Source organism: Gallinula chloropus, assembly GCF_964237585.1.
Source record: "Gallinula chloropus genome assembly, chromosome: 16".
NCBI classification, from domain to species: domain Eukaryota; kingdom Metazoa; phylum Chordata; class Aves; order Gruiformes; family Rallidae; genus Gallinula; species Gallinula chloropus.
In genome coordinates this window covers 10916285-10933321 of record NC_140101.1, presented here as the reverse complement: position 1 = coordinate 10933321, position 17037 = coordinate 10916285, and the positions used below count along the sequence as shown (strand labels likewise).

General features: G+C 48.5%; 1 protein-coding gene across 2 annotated transcripts; it reads left to right on the top strand.

Annotated features, from left to right (window-relative positions):
* The first annotated feature begins 9566 nt into the window (after positions 1 to 9566).
* MANBAL (mannosidase beta like) lies at positions 9567 to 16447 on the top strand. Of its 2 annotated transcripts, XM_084271731.1 has the most exons (4): positions 9567 to 9588; positions 11482 to 11530; positions 13231 to 13423; positions 15866 to 16447. In XM_084271731.1, exons 3-4 carry the CDS (start codon positions 13274 to 13276, stop codon positions 15971 to 15973), a joined length of 258 nt encoding a protein of 85 aa, XP_084127857.1. In that variant the 5' UTR covers positions 9567 to 9588; positions 11482 to 11530; positions 13231 to 13273; the 3' UTR covers positions 15974 to 16447. The 2 variants fall into 2 exon arrangements, with proteins under 2 accessions (XP_084127857.1, XP_084127858.1); XM_084271732.1 differs by lacking the exons at positions 9567 to 9588; positions 11482 to 11530 and adding an exon at positions 11657 to 11719.
* The last annotated feature ends 590 nt before the right edge of the window (positions 16448 to 17037 follow it).

The window sequence follows — 17037 nt, the reverse complement described above, 5'->3', positions numbered from 1 at the left end:
CTGCATGGAACTCTCTGCACCCAGACCCTGGGACCCCTCCTGGGCACGTGTGGCTGTAGGCCACAGGTCCCTGCACAGCATCTGCCGGAGTTTGGGGAGAAACAGGCAAATCCAAACAAAACTCCTGAGCAGAGGGGTGGTGTTGTCCCAGAGGTGTCCCTGGCAAATCCATTCACTAAAGGCATCAGTGCTGAGCTTAATTAGCCTAAACAAACTGCAGGCTGCTCCGTTAGGCAGTGTGCTTGGGGAGAAGGGGGACTGGGCTGAAATACATCCCTTCAGGAGAGCTGAGCTGCTGCTGTGCGAAGAGGAGCCCCCTCCACTGCTCAGCAGGACACCCCCGCAGCTCCGAGCACCCGCTTGGGCAGTAGGTGAGGAGGATTTGAGCCGTGTGTCTGCCCTCCAAGAGCCAGAACCACAGTGCTTCGCATCGACGTGGGCTGAATGACTCAGGGCAGAGCTGCCCGAGGTCATGCGCCTCGGGAGCTGCGTGCGATGCCTTTGTCTTCCGAAGCGAGGGGCAGTGGAAGGTATTTCAGTGAATGTTCTCCCTGAGTTTTTATTGAAACTGATTGATCTTTTTTTGCTCAGCAAGGATTCTTTAAGAATGTGGATAGAAATCTTTAAAACACCAAGTTTCCCTGTTTCCTGTCTTATTTTACACAAGAAAAGAGCAGAGGGGTGTTTGATCTCTGTAAGAGGGGAAAAAAACACTTGAGAATTTTTATTTCTTTTTAAAAAAAAAATCCTTTAAAGCATATAACAATACTTTCTTTGCAAAAAGAGCGGTTTCTAAATGGAAAGGGTTTGGTTGGGCTTCTAATTGCCCGAGTGAACTTTCCAAGCAGTGGGCTTTACTGATGGTGGTGGCAGGAGGGGGCCCTTCTGATGGAAACACCAGCAGGGAGCTCTGCTTTGCTGCTCAGCTTCAGTTTCTGGAAGGGGGAATGCTAATTAGGGGCCGGTGTTTATGCAAGATCTTGATACTGTGGAAATTAATAACAGAATTAGTGGTAGTGTAAAAGTGTGTGGATAGACGTGGGCAAGGTGGTGCACTAAGAAACGGCATTTCTCATCCTAAATTCTTGCCCAGCCTGGTCCCCGTTTCCAGTTGCTTGTGCTCCCAGCCCTTGGGCCAGGGTGCCAGTGGCTTCCCCTTCTGTTCCCCTGGGAGCAGCACCATTGCTCCTGGCTCCAGCAGAACTCACAAATGCACAAGTTGCATCCTCTACCTCTGAAATCTGGTGTCTTCCAGCCTCTCAGAGCACCAAGGAACACTCATAAGCAGCTAAAAAGTGACTTTGAGAGAGACTTGTAGGACAACTGTGTTTAGGGCAAATTTCCTGCCTTTATTTTTTCCACTTTTCATTTGAATGTGGAAAAGCATGCTGCTTTTGTGCCTCATTCCCCTAAGTATCTCCAAGATAAATCCCAAATCAGATCTTTTGATCTAAACCATCTGCCAGGAGGTTCCAGGAGACTGTGGCACCAGCATCGCTAAAAAGTGCCAACTGGGAGATTTAATCAGTACCAGGAAAGCTGCCACATGAGCTGAGAAGTGAAATACCAGCGTAAATTAAAAGAAAACCTAGTCCAGTGTTGTCTGGTTCCCTTTCTTCTGCCTGAGATACAGCCCTGATTACCACTTTCTCTCTGTATCTGGTTTCTCTTTGAATGCTGACCCTTTTTTTCCCCCTCTGGAATCACTTTTTGTCCCTTTGAGATTTCTCTTCCTCTTCTCTGCTATTAATTTCTTTGTGATAATTTTTGTTTTGTTTTTCTAGTTTCTGGTTTTGTCTTTCTTCCCCTGTCGTGCTTTGTCTTTCTCCCTTTGCTACAGTCTGCTTCTTGGGTATTTCTGGCTCCCTTTTTCCTTTGGGAAGGACCCTGAAATGAACATCCTCACCCCTTCCCAGAAGTGTCTGCTATTTCAGAGGAGAAGCCAGGGAATTAAGTGTCACCCTTCATACAGGCAGCTTGATAGCTCTGTAAAACCTTGTCACCTTTGAAATTCTTCTGAGATGAGAGATACCTTTACTTTCCATTCTGGCAGCATGTGAAAAAATGATTAATAAATAAATTCCCCTTAAGATGAAGAGCTTTTAGCATCATTCCAGCAGATAAAGTGTAATAGCTTCACTCCATCCCGTGCAGCGCTAACAGCAGCAGCGTGGCAGCGATGTTGGGGAGATGGGCTAACTATCTCTTGCTGCTTCTGAAACCTGCACCTGATCTCTGTCTTTACAATACCTCTGTGTAGATGAAACGAAGCTTTTCCTGTGCCTGCAGTTCTATAAAGTTCAGACATTTATACTATGAAATACTAGATTAGAAAAGCAGAAACCCTTTCAGGTGCCTTACTCTGCCGCCCTGTAGCTGGCTTCCCGTTACCTGTAACACACCGTTGGGTTTCTCCTAGCACTTTGGTTTGGCTCAAACCCAGTTTAATTGAGGGGTGAGTAGAGCCACGTTCGTTTTGCAGAGTAAAAGGAGCTCGGATCGGTATAGCAAAAGAGCAAAACGGTGCTACAGCTAGTAAACATCCACCACGTTCCTACAAGAGCCATCTGTATTATCATCCTATTGATTGATGTTTATCCTGTAGTTCAGTTATTGATTCATTCTATAACTTGGTACAAAACAGTCTTGTATGGTATAGAGGATACAGTACCTGGCAAAGCTAATTACTGATGCCAGCTTTGATTGCATTTCAGCATTTAATTGTCTCAAATTTCTGAACAGATATCTTGCACATAACAAGAGAGATTGCACGTAAATGTACATAACAAGAGACTCACACTTACCGTTCCCTTAGAAAACGAGCACTTCCCAGATCCACTCCTGCCCAGGTGATTCCTTCCCCTGTTGCAAATACAACTTCTCCTTCCCTTGGGCTGCTCCGGTGAGCCCTGCTGGGTCCCTCCGTCCCCTCCGCAGGACCCGGGAGGACACTTTCAGATCTCCCCCCAGCTGTCCTCTGGCTGCCAGGGAGGTGCGTCTCCTCCTTTTATACCTGTGCTCCCTCAGGGGTCCCGTGGGCTTCACCACGTCAGAGAATCAATTATCCTGCTGAATTTCAAAGGCAGCGTTTAGCATCCTCTTTTTTGTGTGTGCGCAAGGATGCAGGCAGGGAGGTTGCAGGGAGAGGGCTATGCCTGGAGTCGAGGGCCATTTGCATGTTTGATCATTCAAAGAGCGAAGAGCAAATAATAACAAGAATAATCTGGCAGAGTAAATGACAAATTTGCTTTGCAAGGTAAACTTCTCTTTCCCTTTGCAATTGTGTTTTTCCCTCCTACTCCACGGTGAGGGAGAGTTCATAGAATCATGGAGTTAACCATTAACACTTCCTCTCACTGCCGGCTCAGGGGGAGTTATCTTTTTGCTATTTTCTTTTTCTTTGATTTATCAGCCTTTGTTACTCATGCCTGCTGTCGTTAGCGGGGCAGCTCATGCTTCAGTCCCTCGCAAACATCACAGCTTCACATGGAGCACACCAAGCAGCTGGAGAGTCCCGCTCCCTTCGTGAGCTCAGGAAAAAGGTGAGGGTCTTCCTCAGGGGGCTGCATGTGCTGGCAGCTGTTTTCATTCCTGGAACAGGTTTATGAGAGCCCCATTAAAAAGAACACACAGCCATGGTGCCAAGAAGACCAGGACAGTTCAGAGGAGTTAAAAATGAGGTGCCAGCATGAGTTCCACCTGTCAGATTTTTAGTATTGACTTCATAATGCCCAGAATTGATGGGGACTCAGACCCTCCAGTCTCAGGGCTTACATGACTCAATGCTGGAAAGAAGTTTCCGCAGGTGAGATGACTCATATCTACCTGAATACCTTCACCTCACACCAGAGCACTATTGGTTGCAGCTATTGGTGGCAGAGATGGATTGTAAGGGAAGGATGGTGAGTCTGGTGTAAGTGTGGGGGCCTGTGGTGCAGGGGGTTGAAGCATTCAGCACTGGTTTAACTCTGTTGTTGCCCCTTTGCTTCTTGCCAAGGTGAGAAATCAGCACTGTGATGATGGCTCAACTTCTTAGTGAAGCAGTATCTTCCCTCCACGCTGTGGGCTCTTGGTAAGCACTAACCATTTGGAAAGGCTCAAGTGAGCTCTGCGAGCCAAACAACTCTGTGGTGCTGAGCAGCAGTTGCCCTGTATTTATGCAGATGTGCACTCACACCTTTGGGCTCTCCCTGTTTGCCCTGAGTGCTCCAAGGGCCCAGGTTCCCTCTGGTATCAAACCAGGATCAGGCCACTTTGCTGAGAAATCATGAAAAAAGATTGAACGGACCAAAGCAGAGTGCAAGCTGATCCTGAACAGAACAGCTGACCAGGGCCTCTCTAGTGGAATCAAGAAACAGGGGAACATGAAGACAAGCAAGAACCTCTGCCTTCCTCCAGTTGTAGGAAGGAATGGCACTGGCCTGTTCAAGGGGAAAGCAGCTGCCGTGCAAAGGCGGCACGTTATCACTTGTATCATCCACTCAGGAGCCCCAGAGAAGGGGATTTCTGGGGAGCAGGTTTTCCAGGATCCCTGTACTGATGCACACGGCTGCACGCTGTCTCTGCAAACTGGAAAGGGATTTTTGTTTGCTTTCTTTGAAACAATCTGTTCATGTTCTCTCATGTGTGAGGCCAGTTGCACCGATTTTTCAGCCTGACTTATTTTTTTTTTCCACTGTCTTGGTGCTACACTGGCTGAACAGATGAATCAGACCATGTGAAACCAGTTGAGAGCCTACACTCTGCCAAGGTGTTATCCTGTAGCATGGTTTTGAGCAAATTCTCCCTCCTCCTAGCCCATTGCCTTACACAGAGCTGCTGTAAGATGCTAGGCAGTATCTCTCAGATCAAGAGGAATCTGTCTATATTGACTTGTTTATAGCTGGGTTAGGAGAGCCGTGGTCCACACTCATATGTCGAGTGAGCTGCTTCCAAAGGCTGTACAAAGCTCCATTGTCCTAGGAGTTTCCTTGTGCAGCCTGGGTTGGGTTCCTGTCATGCACAGCTGGGCCCAGCACGATTCATGCAACAACAGGCTCTCTTTATGACTTCAGATTAATTGCAGGAGGCAATAGAAATTTCTAAAAACCCTTCAGGCTCTTTGGGGTGTACACAGCTTAGGAGTTCTGAAACAGCTTAAACAGAGCAGCTTTTCTGTCCCCGGGATTTCCTGTCCCGGCTTTAGTCAAAACTTTTGCATCTTCCCAGGACCCAGAAGGGTCATTTGTGGAGCTCCTCCACCAGACTTCTTGAGCTAGCAAGGCTACTTCTCTGGCTAGCAAGGCTACCTCCCCTGTGGCAAAAGCGGCTTTGATCCCCACTGCTGCCGGCACTCCAGCCTCCCACGATGAGTCCCACAATGGGTGTTCTGGCTGATAGTGTCTCTGGACAAAGATGCTACAGACTGCGATAGGATCCAGTGGTGTTTGGAGCCGTTCTGCATCCATCCATGTTATGGTAGGTATTTGAGCTGATGTTCTTGTGGTCAATTTTTCAGTGGGGTGGTCATGCAGATGGAGCTGGTAGCCCCTTGCACGCATGGGAGGGTGGCTCTGGCTGCAGTTCTGCACTCCTCACAGCCTGAGAGCTGCTCAGTGCATATCAGGGGGGTTCAAAGGCTAAATGTACTTGTTGTGTGACAGCATTCCTCACAGGAACTTCATTTTAGGGACAGGCTCAATAATAATTTGGTGGAACAGATGAGAAACTTGTTTTGCAAAATGAATGGCTTTTTCTGTTTAGAATCATCTCTTGAGTTGTCCCTAGAACCTGCTCGGTTTCTCCCCACCTCTCCTCCCTGACACAGCTACTGTCATTAGCACCCACCTGCTCCCAAAACAGGGGTATGAAACACTCAAACTGCCTCCCACAGACCATGACTTCAGGTTAGCAGTGAGCAGTGGGTAAGCCTGACAGAGTCTACAAGATACAAGCTGCCACAGATACCTCCTACAGCTGGATTATGGAGTCATATCCATGCAGCCCTAACGGCCCGAAGGTCCTTGGGAGAAACACATGCCAGCTAGTTTATTTCAGTGCCAATCCTTCACTGACACAGGACACAGTGTTAGGATCCTGCAGCAATTTCCCAGATATTGATTTCCTCTTAGCTTTACCTCCTCCAGTCTCTGTGCCATGCTTTAAAAAATTGCCTGTGTCTATTCCAGCTGCACAACCCACAGTGTCAGATAAGCCAAGCAGCATGTGAAATGGTCTTGTTCACCTTGTGAGGTTGAAACTAAGGACAGTAGGAAGTAACTCATCATATGGCAAAAACCCCATCCCTTATCTCAGCTCTGAGCTTTCCTGCACTTCTCCAAAATGGCAGAGATTGGGGCTGTTGGTCCTGAGCTGCTCCAAGCCCATCACTCCTGAGGGAACCCCCAAACTCTCCTCTGTGGTTTGCTCTTGCTTGAGAGATGTGCTGGTGACTAAGTAGTCCCAGATGCTGCCCTAGCGCTACATTAAACACAACTGCCTAAATCCAGAAGTTACATTTTTCTGCCTAGATTTGCCATCTTAGAGGTAGGATGGGACACACTTTGGTTCAAATGTCTTATCCCAAGTGGCAGAACTAAAGCACATTTATAACTTGACCATCAATCATTCAATTATGCTGTCTGTTACCAGGGTGTACACCATGACTTTAATTCCTCAGTTCTTCACAAAAACACGATCACTTCTGTGAAAGGCAAGGAAACAAAAATCAGAAAGACAAGATTTGGCCCGTGCTGCCAGTTTCTCCTGAAGAACAAACAGAAGACCCAACACGTAAACCCAGTGGGTGTGGTGAGACTCTCAGTTAGAAAATTGTACAGGACTTGGTTTCTCCACCTTGGAGGGATAAAGTGCTGGGATCTGGATCTTCAGATCCTCCAGATTCAGTCCTTTGAACATCAGTAGATTCCCCAGGGAGAATTTTCCCTTGAGGAATTCAGATTGGTAGGAAGCTGGATGTAAACATTAGTCACAATAATCTCAAGGAAGAAGTCCCTCTGGACAGTTTGCACTATGAGAATGAGTCTGAAGCAAGAGATCAGATTAAAAATGGACAAAATCAGGAATTCAAAATGTGCAAGGAAGTGTGATCAGAAAAGACTGTCTCAGAGAGTTAAAAGCCTGCTTAATCTTCAAACATTATTGTATCACTGAGAGTACAATAGAACAAATGGCACCAGCCTGCGAGGTGTGTATCTGTCAGGAGGCCTGATGAGCTCTGCGGGTGAGATCCATTTATAGCGCCCGTACCTGTCTGGCTGTTTATTTCCTAGCAGAGCTGCTGGAGCATTTCAGCATCGCCCAAGTGAACTGCCAAGAGTTTCAGCCAGATGTCAGCACGTTACGCTCAGCTGTAAGCTTGTGAGTTGCTGGTTCCTGAATGTCTGGCTCTCTAAATTCCATCTCCTTCCTCTTCCAACCCTGACAGATACTGCTCAGATGCCAGCAGTGAATCTCAGTAGTTAAGGACTTTGGTTTTGGTCTTACAACTCCCATTTCAGTTTGGAAAGGAGCCTTGGCTGGAAGGTTACACATCACATGACAGCCAGAATCAATAAATAGGGTTTCAGTCCTAACTCATGAGTTCACCAAAGTCCTTCAGCTGCCAGTGCCACGCTTGAGGACCTTACTCCTGATTTTGGGAAGCACCAAGACCTTCATACTCTGGGATGGAGAGGGTATGAAGGGTTAATGACTACTCCAACGACAGCCCTTCTCGACATGGCAGGGTGGGTGTTGGTCTACATATTTTCTATCATTTCATTTCCCATATTTTTTTTTCCTAGCTGAATATTAAGAGACCTTGGTGCACAAGGCTATGGTACACGTACAAGGAACGGCAATAAAAAGGTTTCACGGCAAAGACATGCAGGAAATGCTGCAATGCAAACCAAAGAATAAATGTAGAAAGAACTAAAACACCTAAAGATGGTTTGGATTCGGAGAAATACATCACACCTGAGCTCTGTCTCTACTTTGAATTGGGTGCTGACAAAATTGCCAGTTACTCTTGTTGAATCGATTTTAGCTTTAAAACCCACTCACATCTCGTAGGCTTTGGGAAAAAAAATACTTTTTTTTTTTTAAGAAATAGCTTCTTTTTTATCCTTTCACAACCAGCTGAAAAGAATGGGTCAGGGTGGTGCTGGTGAAAGGCGCGCAGCCAAAGCGGGCTAATGGCACCACCTGCTTGCAGCTCAAAGGCTGAGTGTCTCCTGTGCAGCGCTGCTTGGCTGTGGGGGTGTTGGAAAGTCACAGGGCGGGGGGACTAGCAGTCCCCCACCTGCCTATTTCTACTTTAAATAGGTAGTGCTGTTTCTGTTGGGGGAGTGGAGGTGAAAGGAAGAAAACCTACAGTACTGATTGCAATCTAAGTGCCTCTTTTTCCCCTTTGCCTGCAAACTTCAAACCCCAAGGAGCAGAGCCCGTGGGAAGGTATGTGCACACAGCAGCAGCACCACCGAATCTGGTGTACCTGTAGGACTGGGAAGAATTTAATCTGGCTGTTTAATCCACACTGATAGGATCTCTTCTGACATTCACTGAATTATTTCTCCCTCCTCAGTGTTTTGCTGTCCTGAATAATGTGTTTGGGAGCCAAAAGGGCAGGGTTTACTGCCTTTCCTGAGTCCTGGGTTTAGCCCTGAAGCCAGTGCAGCCACTCACCAGGGGCAGTGAAAGCTCTGGTAATTATTTAGAAGTAATTTCTTTTGTTAGGATTTTTATGCTAGAATGTCTTTGTACAAGCGTCTCTGGCCTCTGCAACTCATAGTTGTGGGCATTCTCTAGTTGTCTGTAAAGCCTTCTGCACTAAAGATGAAAGGGTTTTTAATCCAGTTGCTCAAAACCTTTGAAATTGTTTTCATTAATACCCGTTTAATTCAAATGCTTGGTTACAGCCTAGGAAATCCTTTTACTACAAATGCCATACCTTACTCCCTCAGCAGATAAGCAACAGATTAGGTTTTCCCTGCAGCATTTAGGTGTTCTGATAACAAAGCTCTGCAGCAAAACTACCCTGGCGCTAACTGATATTTTAGGGTTAGGAGAAGGGCAAAACAAATCAGATTCTTCAAATACCATAAGCCAGCAACAGGGAGCACGAGGCATTTTTTCCTTTGTAGGTCATCTTGGAGAGAGATCTCTGTTTCCGAGCTGGATACCCAATCAGGGAATTAATAAAATCCTCAGCAAGAGCAGCGCCAGAAGCGTGAGGCTTAATTGTTGCTGCCAGAGCGCCTCAGGGGAGCAATCGGAACCCCGGGGATAGAGAGAGCCACCGGGGCCCAAAGGCCACGCTGTCATGATGGCGATTGAAACTCACGCTGATTCGGGGGGGTGAGTGCATTAACCCTGAGGTGTAAACGCCCGGGCCCGGCCCTGCGGACCCTCCACGGGGTCGGCGCCCACAGCCGGGCCCGGGGCGCTTCGGGCGGAATCGGGCAGAGGAGCCTTCGGGCCCCGCAGGCTCCGACCCGCCCGCAGGCCGCCCTTAGCAACGCGGCGCCCCGGGCGGTTGCTAAGGGCGGGGCGAACATCCTGCCGTGTGGGGATCACTTCCGGGGCGCCGAGGCCTGGGCGAGCGGGGCGGTGAGCGGGGCCGGGGTTTGCTGGGGCGGGCTGCGGGAACGGGGTTCCCGTGGGGAGGGGGCAGGAGGGCGGCGGCTTCGGCCTCGGCCTTGCTGCGGCCTCCCCGGGAAGCGGGTGGGAGAGCTGCGGGGGCAGGGGAGTGATGGGCGGCCTGCAGCAAGGAGCAGCGCGGGGCCGTTCTCTGCGGGAGGGACTCCGGGGTCCGCGGCCGGTGCAGCGGCTGCCGGGCGTGGGGCCGCGCCCCGAGGCCGCGCGGAGCCGGCCCGTCTCCGTCCCAACGCCGGCTGCGTTGTTTCAGCAGTTCAGGCCGAGCCCCTTTGTGCCCCGTCCTTCGGCAGGAGCTCTGAGTTCCGCGCTGGTGCTGCCGCTCTTAATTCATCCCCCGCCCCAGAGGCAGCTGGTGTGTGTTACTTGCAGCGCTCCTGTGGCTTTGCCCTGCACTAATTGTTTATATAGCGTTAGGCCCTGAGGATGCTGGCTGGGAAACAAAAAGAAGGGTTTGAGTCTGGCAGAGCTCTGCTGAGGTGGCTCGTTTGTAGCCCTGATCCTGAAAGCAAGTGTTTGTCTATCCTGGTGCCTGATCCTGCACCCAGGGAGATGGCTGTGTCCTCTTCCAGGGGTGCTGCTGAGCAAAACCATGAGCCTGCAGCATGGAGGATTCCCTTGCTCGTTCTGTGGCACAGCTCTGGCTTTGCTGGAGGACCAGGCCCTTTTCTGGGGGGTAGATCCCTAATAGAGGGAAGACTGAATGTTTATAAACAGACAGTGAAAATTAATTTCTGTAGCACAGTGCAAACTGTGACCTGTTCCAGCAGGATGGCCAGGCATGTGGGCAGAGGCAGTGGCTGCTGTTAGACCAGATGAGTAAGCTGCTGGGGTCAGAGGAAGCTTCCTCTCAGCAACTGAAACAGGAGACCTGATCTTTACACTCAGTGTGAGAACAATTATTGTAAGCATAGCCATATCAATAGCTGAGGAAGAAGGTGGTTTATAGCTGTGGAGAAGTAACAAGTGGTGAAACTTTTAGCTTCTCCATTATCCTCCAGGGACCTGCTGGGTTAGGAGGTAGCACTTGGTGAGAAAACTCACTGTGCGAGTTGTGTGTTCACAGCGTGTGGGGTGCTGAGCCCTGCTTCCCTGGGGGGCCTGAGCCCTGCTTCCCCGGGGGGCCTGAGCCCTGCTTCCCCAGGGGCCTGAGCCCTGCTTCCCCGGGGGGCCTGAGCCCTGCTTCCCCGGGGGACCTGAGCCCTGCTTCCCCGGGGGACCTGAGCCCTGCTTCCCCGGGGGGCCTGAGCCCTGCTTCCCCGGGGGGCCTGAGCCCTGCTTCCCCGGGGGGCCTGAGCCCTGCTTCCCCAGGGGGGCTGAGCCCTGCTTCCCCAGGGGGGCTGAGCCCTGCTTCCCCAGGGGGGCTGAGCCCTGCTTCCCCAGGGCCCAGCTTTGGCCTGCTCACATGTGGAAGGTTTAGGCTCCGTGCAGGTGCAGGTTTGGGTGTTGTGTTCACCACAGGAGATTTTGAAACAGGGAAGAGTTTTGCTGATATTAGATCAGCTCTACTGATTGCATGAAAGTGAAGGGTCTGAATGTGAGTTGCTGTGGCTGCAGTGAGAGCAGGCAAGCACACTCTACTCTCACTACTTGGAGCTTGACATTAGGCCTTCTCTGAACATATTTCATGGGATGGTGCTTAAAATGATAGTGGCAGCTGCTGCCAGCCTGTGTGAGAGGTCTTGGTGCTGTTCATGTCACCTGGGATTTGTGAGAAAACTATTAATACCCTCAAGGGAGGTGAAATAGAATAGGGGAAAGGAGGGGAGACTTGTGGAAGATGACGACAGGGATATTCTTGTTTTCGCTGTGTCAGTCTCTGGTTTATTTTCTTTGTTTGTGTTTCAGGTGCATGAATCAGGATTAGCAGTAGGAGTTTGTCCTGAGAAAATTCCGGGTGAGGAATGGAGCACCATCCCTTCCTGTTCTGTTTGAGGAAAGGGTTGGGCAAAGATAACGTTTTCATAAGATAGCCCAAAAATAAAGCTGAGATGAAATGCAACTCGAGGGTGAAGTTCCCCATGATTCTGTTTTTTCCTTATGATCCTGCTGCCTTTGTGGGTTGGGGGAGCGGGAGTTTGGAAAGGTAAAAGCAGTTGGGGATGAGCCTCACTCGTGCATTCTTTGCTGGCACCGTTGTGTGTCTGCTGTGGCCTTTGGCTCTGCTCTGGGACGTGCTGAACCTGAAAGACCCAGCGTGTGTTCCAGTTTCACGTACAGGTCCTGTGCAGCTTGCAGAGTTCTAATCAGAATTTTTAAGAAATCTCTTTTACTGAAGCACAGACCTGGAAGGGACCCTGAGAGGTCACCTATTTTTATCTCCTGATTCAAAGGCAGGATTACATATACTCACACCCTTATCTGATCTGTTCAGCTGAATCACCAGCAGCAGGCATTCCATGGTCTCTGTATTCCAGGGGCTGGCAGGCTGTGCAGTGGGGAATTTTTTTTCCTGGTTTGTATTTTTTTTTTTAATTCCAAACCAGAGCCTGTACTTTAGCTGAATTAAACCAAAAGAACTAGTTCTTGTCATTTACATACCATTCCTGTCAGTGTGTCCCCACGTGACATTCCCCTCTTACACAATGCTGTTGTGTTGATGATTGACTCTCAAATTTATCAGTTATAAACTTTACTTAAGTCTGTCTGAACTGGGTCATGTCTGCAGATTGTAGAAACCTCCCAGCCTGAGAAATACAGACCCTGCTTTGGACTTAATTTCTCAGAGGGAAATCACTGCTGTTCAGCTGAAACGTGTGTGTGGCAAAATCTCACACCCAAGTTTAGTAACCCAGAGAATTGTGAGTATCAGTAAGCAGTGCAGATTCAGTAAGTACACCCCAGGATCGCACAGCTTGGGAAGACTGAATAAGACACTGATCACAACCGAGTTCTGATGGCATCTTGGACTAATTGACTTTCCCTTTTGGGACTCTGTGGTGTGCTCCAGCAGCTGAGGCAGGAGGGTTCTCCCTTATTGTAGAAAGCCATTAGTCAGTCATAAAATGAACTGACAGCTCCATTAGCGAGCAAGGGTGGGCCTGTGGAACCCAGGAGATCAGTACTGAACTCTGCCACAAACTACCTGTGTGACCGTTGCAGGTACATCAGGCTTGGTGTAAGCAGCCACTGAAGCCATGCTTAACTTCAAACACGTAACTCATCCCTTGCCTTCACCAGGCATTCCTCCTGTGTGGTTTGTTCAAGTAGTAGCTGGCTTTGTACACTATCCAAACCAACAAGGCTGTGACCACACACAGAATAAATAAAAATGAAGACTAGTCACCTTGCCTGAATGATCCACTTCAGGGAGAAGCCTGTTTCTTGCTCATTAAGCTTCCCCTTATCATTTCATGACTGTAGGTATTTTGTTTGTTGTACCTTCACCTGCAAATAGGCCGATAGTGGCCTTTGAGGACTATTTATGTAGCCCAGTGGTAGAGCCAAGCATCCAATAAACTTTGATTTTCCTCGTTGTTATTGGGTCTGTCTTAAAAAAAAACCCAAACTGCAGGAGTTTGTCCTTTTCTGATAATGAAAAGTGATGACCAGAAAGCATGATGCAAATAACTGCTCTTGTTTTACCCCTCCTTGTAGTAACCAATCATCCTGAGAGCGTGAGCAGAAGAGTTCACTCACAATGGCCACTGAGTTGGATTTCTCCCCACCTGAAATCCCTGAGCCCACGTTCATGGAGAATGTGCTACGCTATGGACTCTTCTTTGGGGCCATTTTCCAGCTTATCTGTGTGCTAGCCATAATCCTGCCCGTTTCCAAGTCCCATAAAACAGTAAGTAATGCTCTTTAATACTGATATGGGTGGGCAGGCATGGAGAAAATAGGATGGGAGGGACCTTTGAATAGTTAATGGAGATACAGAGGTCTGCTTCTGGGATTAATGACAGTTTTAGTGTTCATTTTCTTGCCTTTTAGCTTTCCCACCTCCAGCATTTGACTTGTGATTTACCCCCAGGTTAGGAAATCAGGAACAAACCCCTGAGCTGGGGTCTCTCTGAATCTCGGGGAAAAAAGTGAGCTGAAGCACTGACCAAGTGTGCTGAATGCACATGCTGTTCCTGACCCCTGCCTCTGATCTGCTTTACTGACTGCCAGGCAGGCTGTCCCTTTGCAAGCCTTACCTTGCAGGAATGACTCGGGCTCTGGTTTGTTTGGGATTTTTGGAAACAAGATACAGGTGAAATTTCCAGTACATTCTAACGTGAGGAAGGCAGCTCTCAGTACTGACACCCAATCCTGGCCAGCAAGTGGAGGCTCCTTAGGTGCAATTAGCACAGGAGTTTTAAAGTGAAAGGTTGAGGTGAGCTACAGGACTCTGATTCAGAGGTGACCTGCATCTTCCTGGAAAAAAGAGCTCTGTGTGCTTGGTGATGTCAGTGGTGCTGGGGACAGATATTTCAGGGGGTTGGTGGTTTGATAGAGATGCCTGTGGTTTATTTTCAGGAGCAGCTCAGCAGGGGCAGCTTTGTTTCCAGGCTATCTTTATGGCCACGTTTGTTCCCTCTTGTGCAGAGGAAGCATGGAAATTTTCAGCCCATCTGGGGAAGGGAAGGCCTGAGGGTGAGGTGCAGTGTGAAGGATACAGTGCATCACCAGCATCACCCAGCTCCTTCCCCTATAACTGGCCGTGTGATGTACTGGATTAGTGACAGGGCTCCCTCCTGCCAGGCCTGCCACAGGAGCAGCAGCAGGGAGATGAAGCAGGTGGCCGCCAGGCACGATGCAGTGGCACTGCAAATCGTGCACCATTCCTCTGCAGCCCCCAGCCCCCCTCTGTCAGAGTCTGTGGTTTCCCCTGATGGGTTTTTGAGAAATTCTGACTCTTGGAAGCTGGAAAACCTGAGAGCTTTAATTTGAAGTGGGACACTGAACACTGGGACACCAGTTAAAACGATAAAAGCTCAAGGACCTGTTGCTGTTTTAAGTTTGCAAGCAAGCTTTGATGTTTGCATGCTCTGCTTTTTATTTTCCTTATATGTATTCCATCCTCTTGATTTACTGTCCATACAGCTAATTTGTAAGGCTGTAAACACCAGAGGCTACCCCTCCAAGATCTTGGGAACGATACTCGAGTCTGGGTGGGATACTGAGGAGCTTCTCTGTCTTGGAGGCTTCAGGCTTTGAAGTCTACCTTGGTTTGAACATTAGAAGGCAGCAGTGTTCCCTTTATGGCAGCAGCACACTACATCCCTGAGTAATAACTGCGTGTTGCTCCATTTCTCCAGAGCCTGCCAGCTCCCCGTGCGCCGATTACAGCCTTTGGAAAGCCAGCCAAGTCTCCTTCCTTGGAAAGCCACACAGATGTGAACTGTAATAGCCCAGTAACTTGAGAGACGTTTGAACCAAGCTCCTTGATTAAAAGGATTCTGTCAGATGCTCGCCTCCCCCTCCATTATCTGGAGCGCTGTCTTGGAAGCTTGAAACTAGCATGTCTTGCTCAGCCATTTTTTGTGTGTCCTTTTCCAGTTGGCACGCTCTGACTGATAGAAACCAAGATGCTAAAGCAATATTTATACTCAAATGCATTTAATGAAAGGAGGCAATCTGCATGTGTGTGCTTTCTCAGATGAGACTGGCGCTGTTCCCTTGTGTTTTTACAAGATAACTAGACTTTATTTCCCATGGCTGAAATATTATCTGTCATCTCCCCTGAAGGAAACAAGCAGGATCCCTAAGCATTCCCTGTTAGTCCAGGTGAAGAGAGCCTTGCTTGCAGTCCCCTGCCTGGGTTTTGGGCTTGGTTTAGAGGCTCTGAGCTTGACATCCCTGGTGCTGTTTTGAGGAATACTTTTTGTCTCGCACATGATAATGATTAACACTTGGCAGAAGTACCTGCTGAATGTTTCCACACACTCTGGTGATTGTATGGTATCTTCTGCTTTTCCTAGTTTGCACAGTATTCCTTTAGACTTGCTTTTCTCCTTCTCTTTAAAGCCAGTTTTGTTTTTTAAAGCCTGTTTTAGACACCTTTAATGGCTCCTGTGGTAATGAGCTGTTTCAGCACATAAACTCAGGCTCATGAGAGAGCACAGGCAGAGGAAACAGAGATGGCACTGCCTGAGCCTCATTAAATGCAGACTCAGTGTGATATAGATGGGTTCCAACACGGATACCCAGCCCTGGCTTCCTTTGGCTTATACTCAAATTCCCAAAGTGAGTTGTCATCAAACTGTAAAAAAGGAGTTACTGACTGTTTGTTAATTGATTCTTGTAGGACTCAGACACTTGTGAGCCCAAGAATTCAGAGACAGTGAAGAAGCCAAAGGCAACTGCTGCACAGATAAGCAAGAAACCCAAGAAGGAAACTAAAAAGAAACGATAAAGCCATCACCAGTGAGCCTCAGGACAAAACCATCGGCTACGATCATGCTTCCTCAGAGATGACATCAAAGGCAACTAACTCTGTTCAATGATTTTCTGGCATTGCCATGCTTTACCTTTTGGGGACCAGGGTGAAGGAACTTAAAAGAGTGGAAGGGGCAGGATTCTGCCATAGATTTCTTACTAGGAAAGAGGACTTCACATATCCAGGACTTCATTTGACATGATTCATGTGTCAGTCATCATTAAAGTGAGTAATGTAGAGAGAGAGGGCTGTTGTCTTGACTCCATCATGCTGGCTAGGATTTGCAGCAGAGTCCCTGTGGAAGGTGGAGCATGGGTTTGCTACTTTGGATACCGGTTTGTGTTTTATTTTTTGAAGGCAGAGGGATCAAATGGATCAAGGATACCACACTACACAGCTTTGTATTCATCTCTGTTGTCATCTAGTCTGAAATACATAGCTGCATTTTATGGCTGAATAATAATGTCTTTGTCATATTCTTTAATTCTTTAGGTAATAACTCATCAGATTCCAGACTGCTGTAGATGAAAGCTTTCATTTCCCCAGCGTCGCTACCTCTTACTCCCCACCCATGTACTTCTCCTTTCCGTTCCCACCCTTGAAAGCAGGTACGTTTCAGGGAGTTGAGGCTGCAGTGGGGACTGCTGTGACTGCAGGGATCAGGGACCAGTTTGATTTTGGAAGGTGCAGAGTGCAGTGCCTGTGCTAATGGGCTCTTCTTGGAAACTTCAGAAGACCAGGTGCTGAATGTGGGGGGAAGCTGCTCTGAGGTGGGAGTCTCGGGGTGCTGTGTTGGTCAGGTGTGGAGCAGCACTGCCTGGCTGTCATGTTACTAAACCCTCCTGTGAGCAAGCTGAGTTCTCACCACAGGCTCCATGTCCACACAGCTGGAGTTTGCTGCCTTTGCAGAGTCCCCTGCAGCCTTTACCTGCGATACTCTGCTGCATCTCCTCTTGCCAGATTCTTCCTGAAGTTAAATATGATCTCTGCCTGAGGAGACGCGTTGGTTTAAGATCCAGGGGTTGGCAAGCTGTCTGTGT

What these genes read in the sequence shown, in the direction of transcription:
- MANBAL (XM_084271731.1), top strand. Translation starts at nt 13,274, where the DNA reads ATGGCCACTGAGTTGGATTTCTCCCCACCTGAAATCCCTGAGCCCACG. An exon ending in TTTCCAAGTCCCATAAAACA is followed by an intron (nt 13,424 to 15,865) that starts GTAAGTAATGCT and finishes TGATTCTTGTAG; the next exon opens with GACTCAGACACTTGTGAGCC.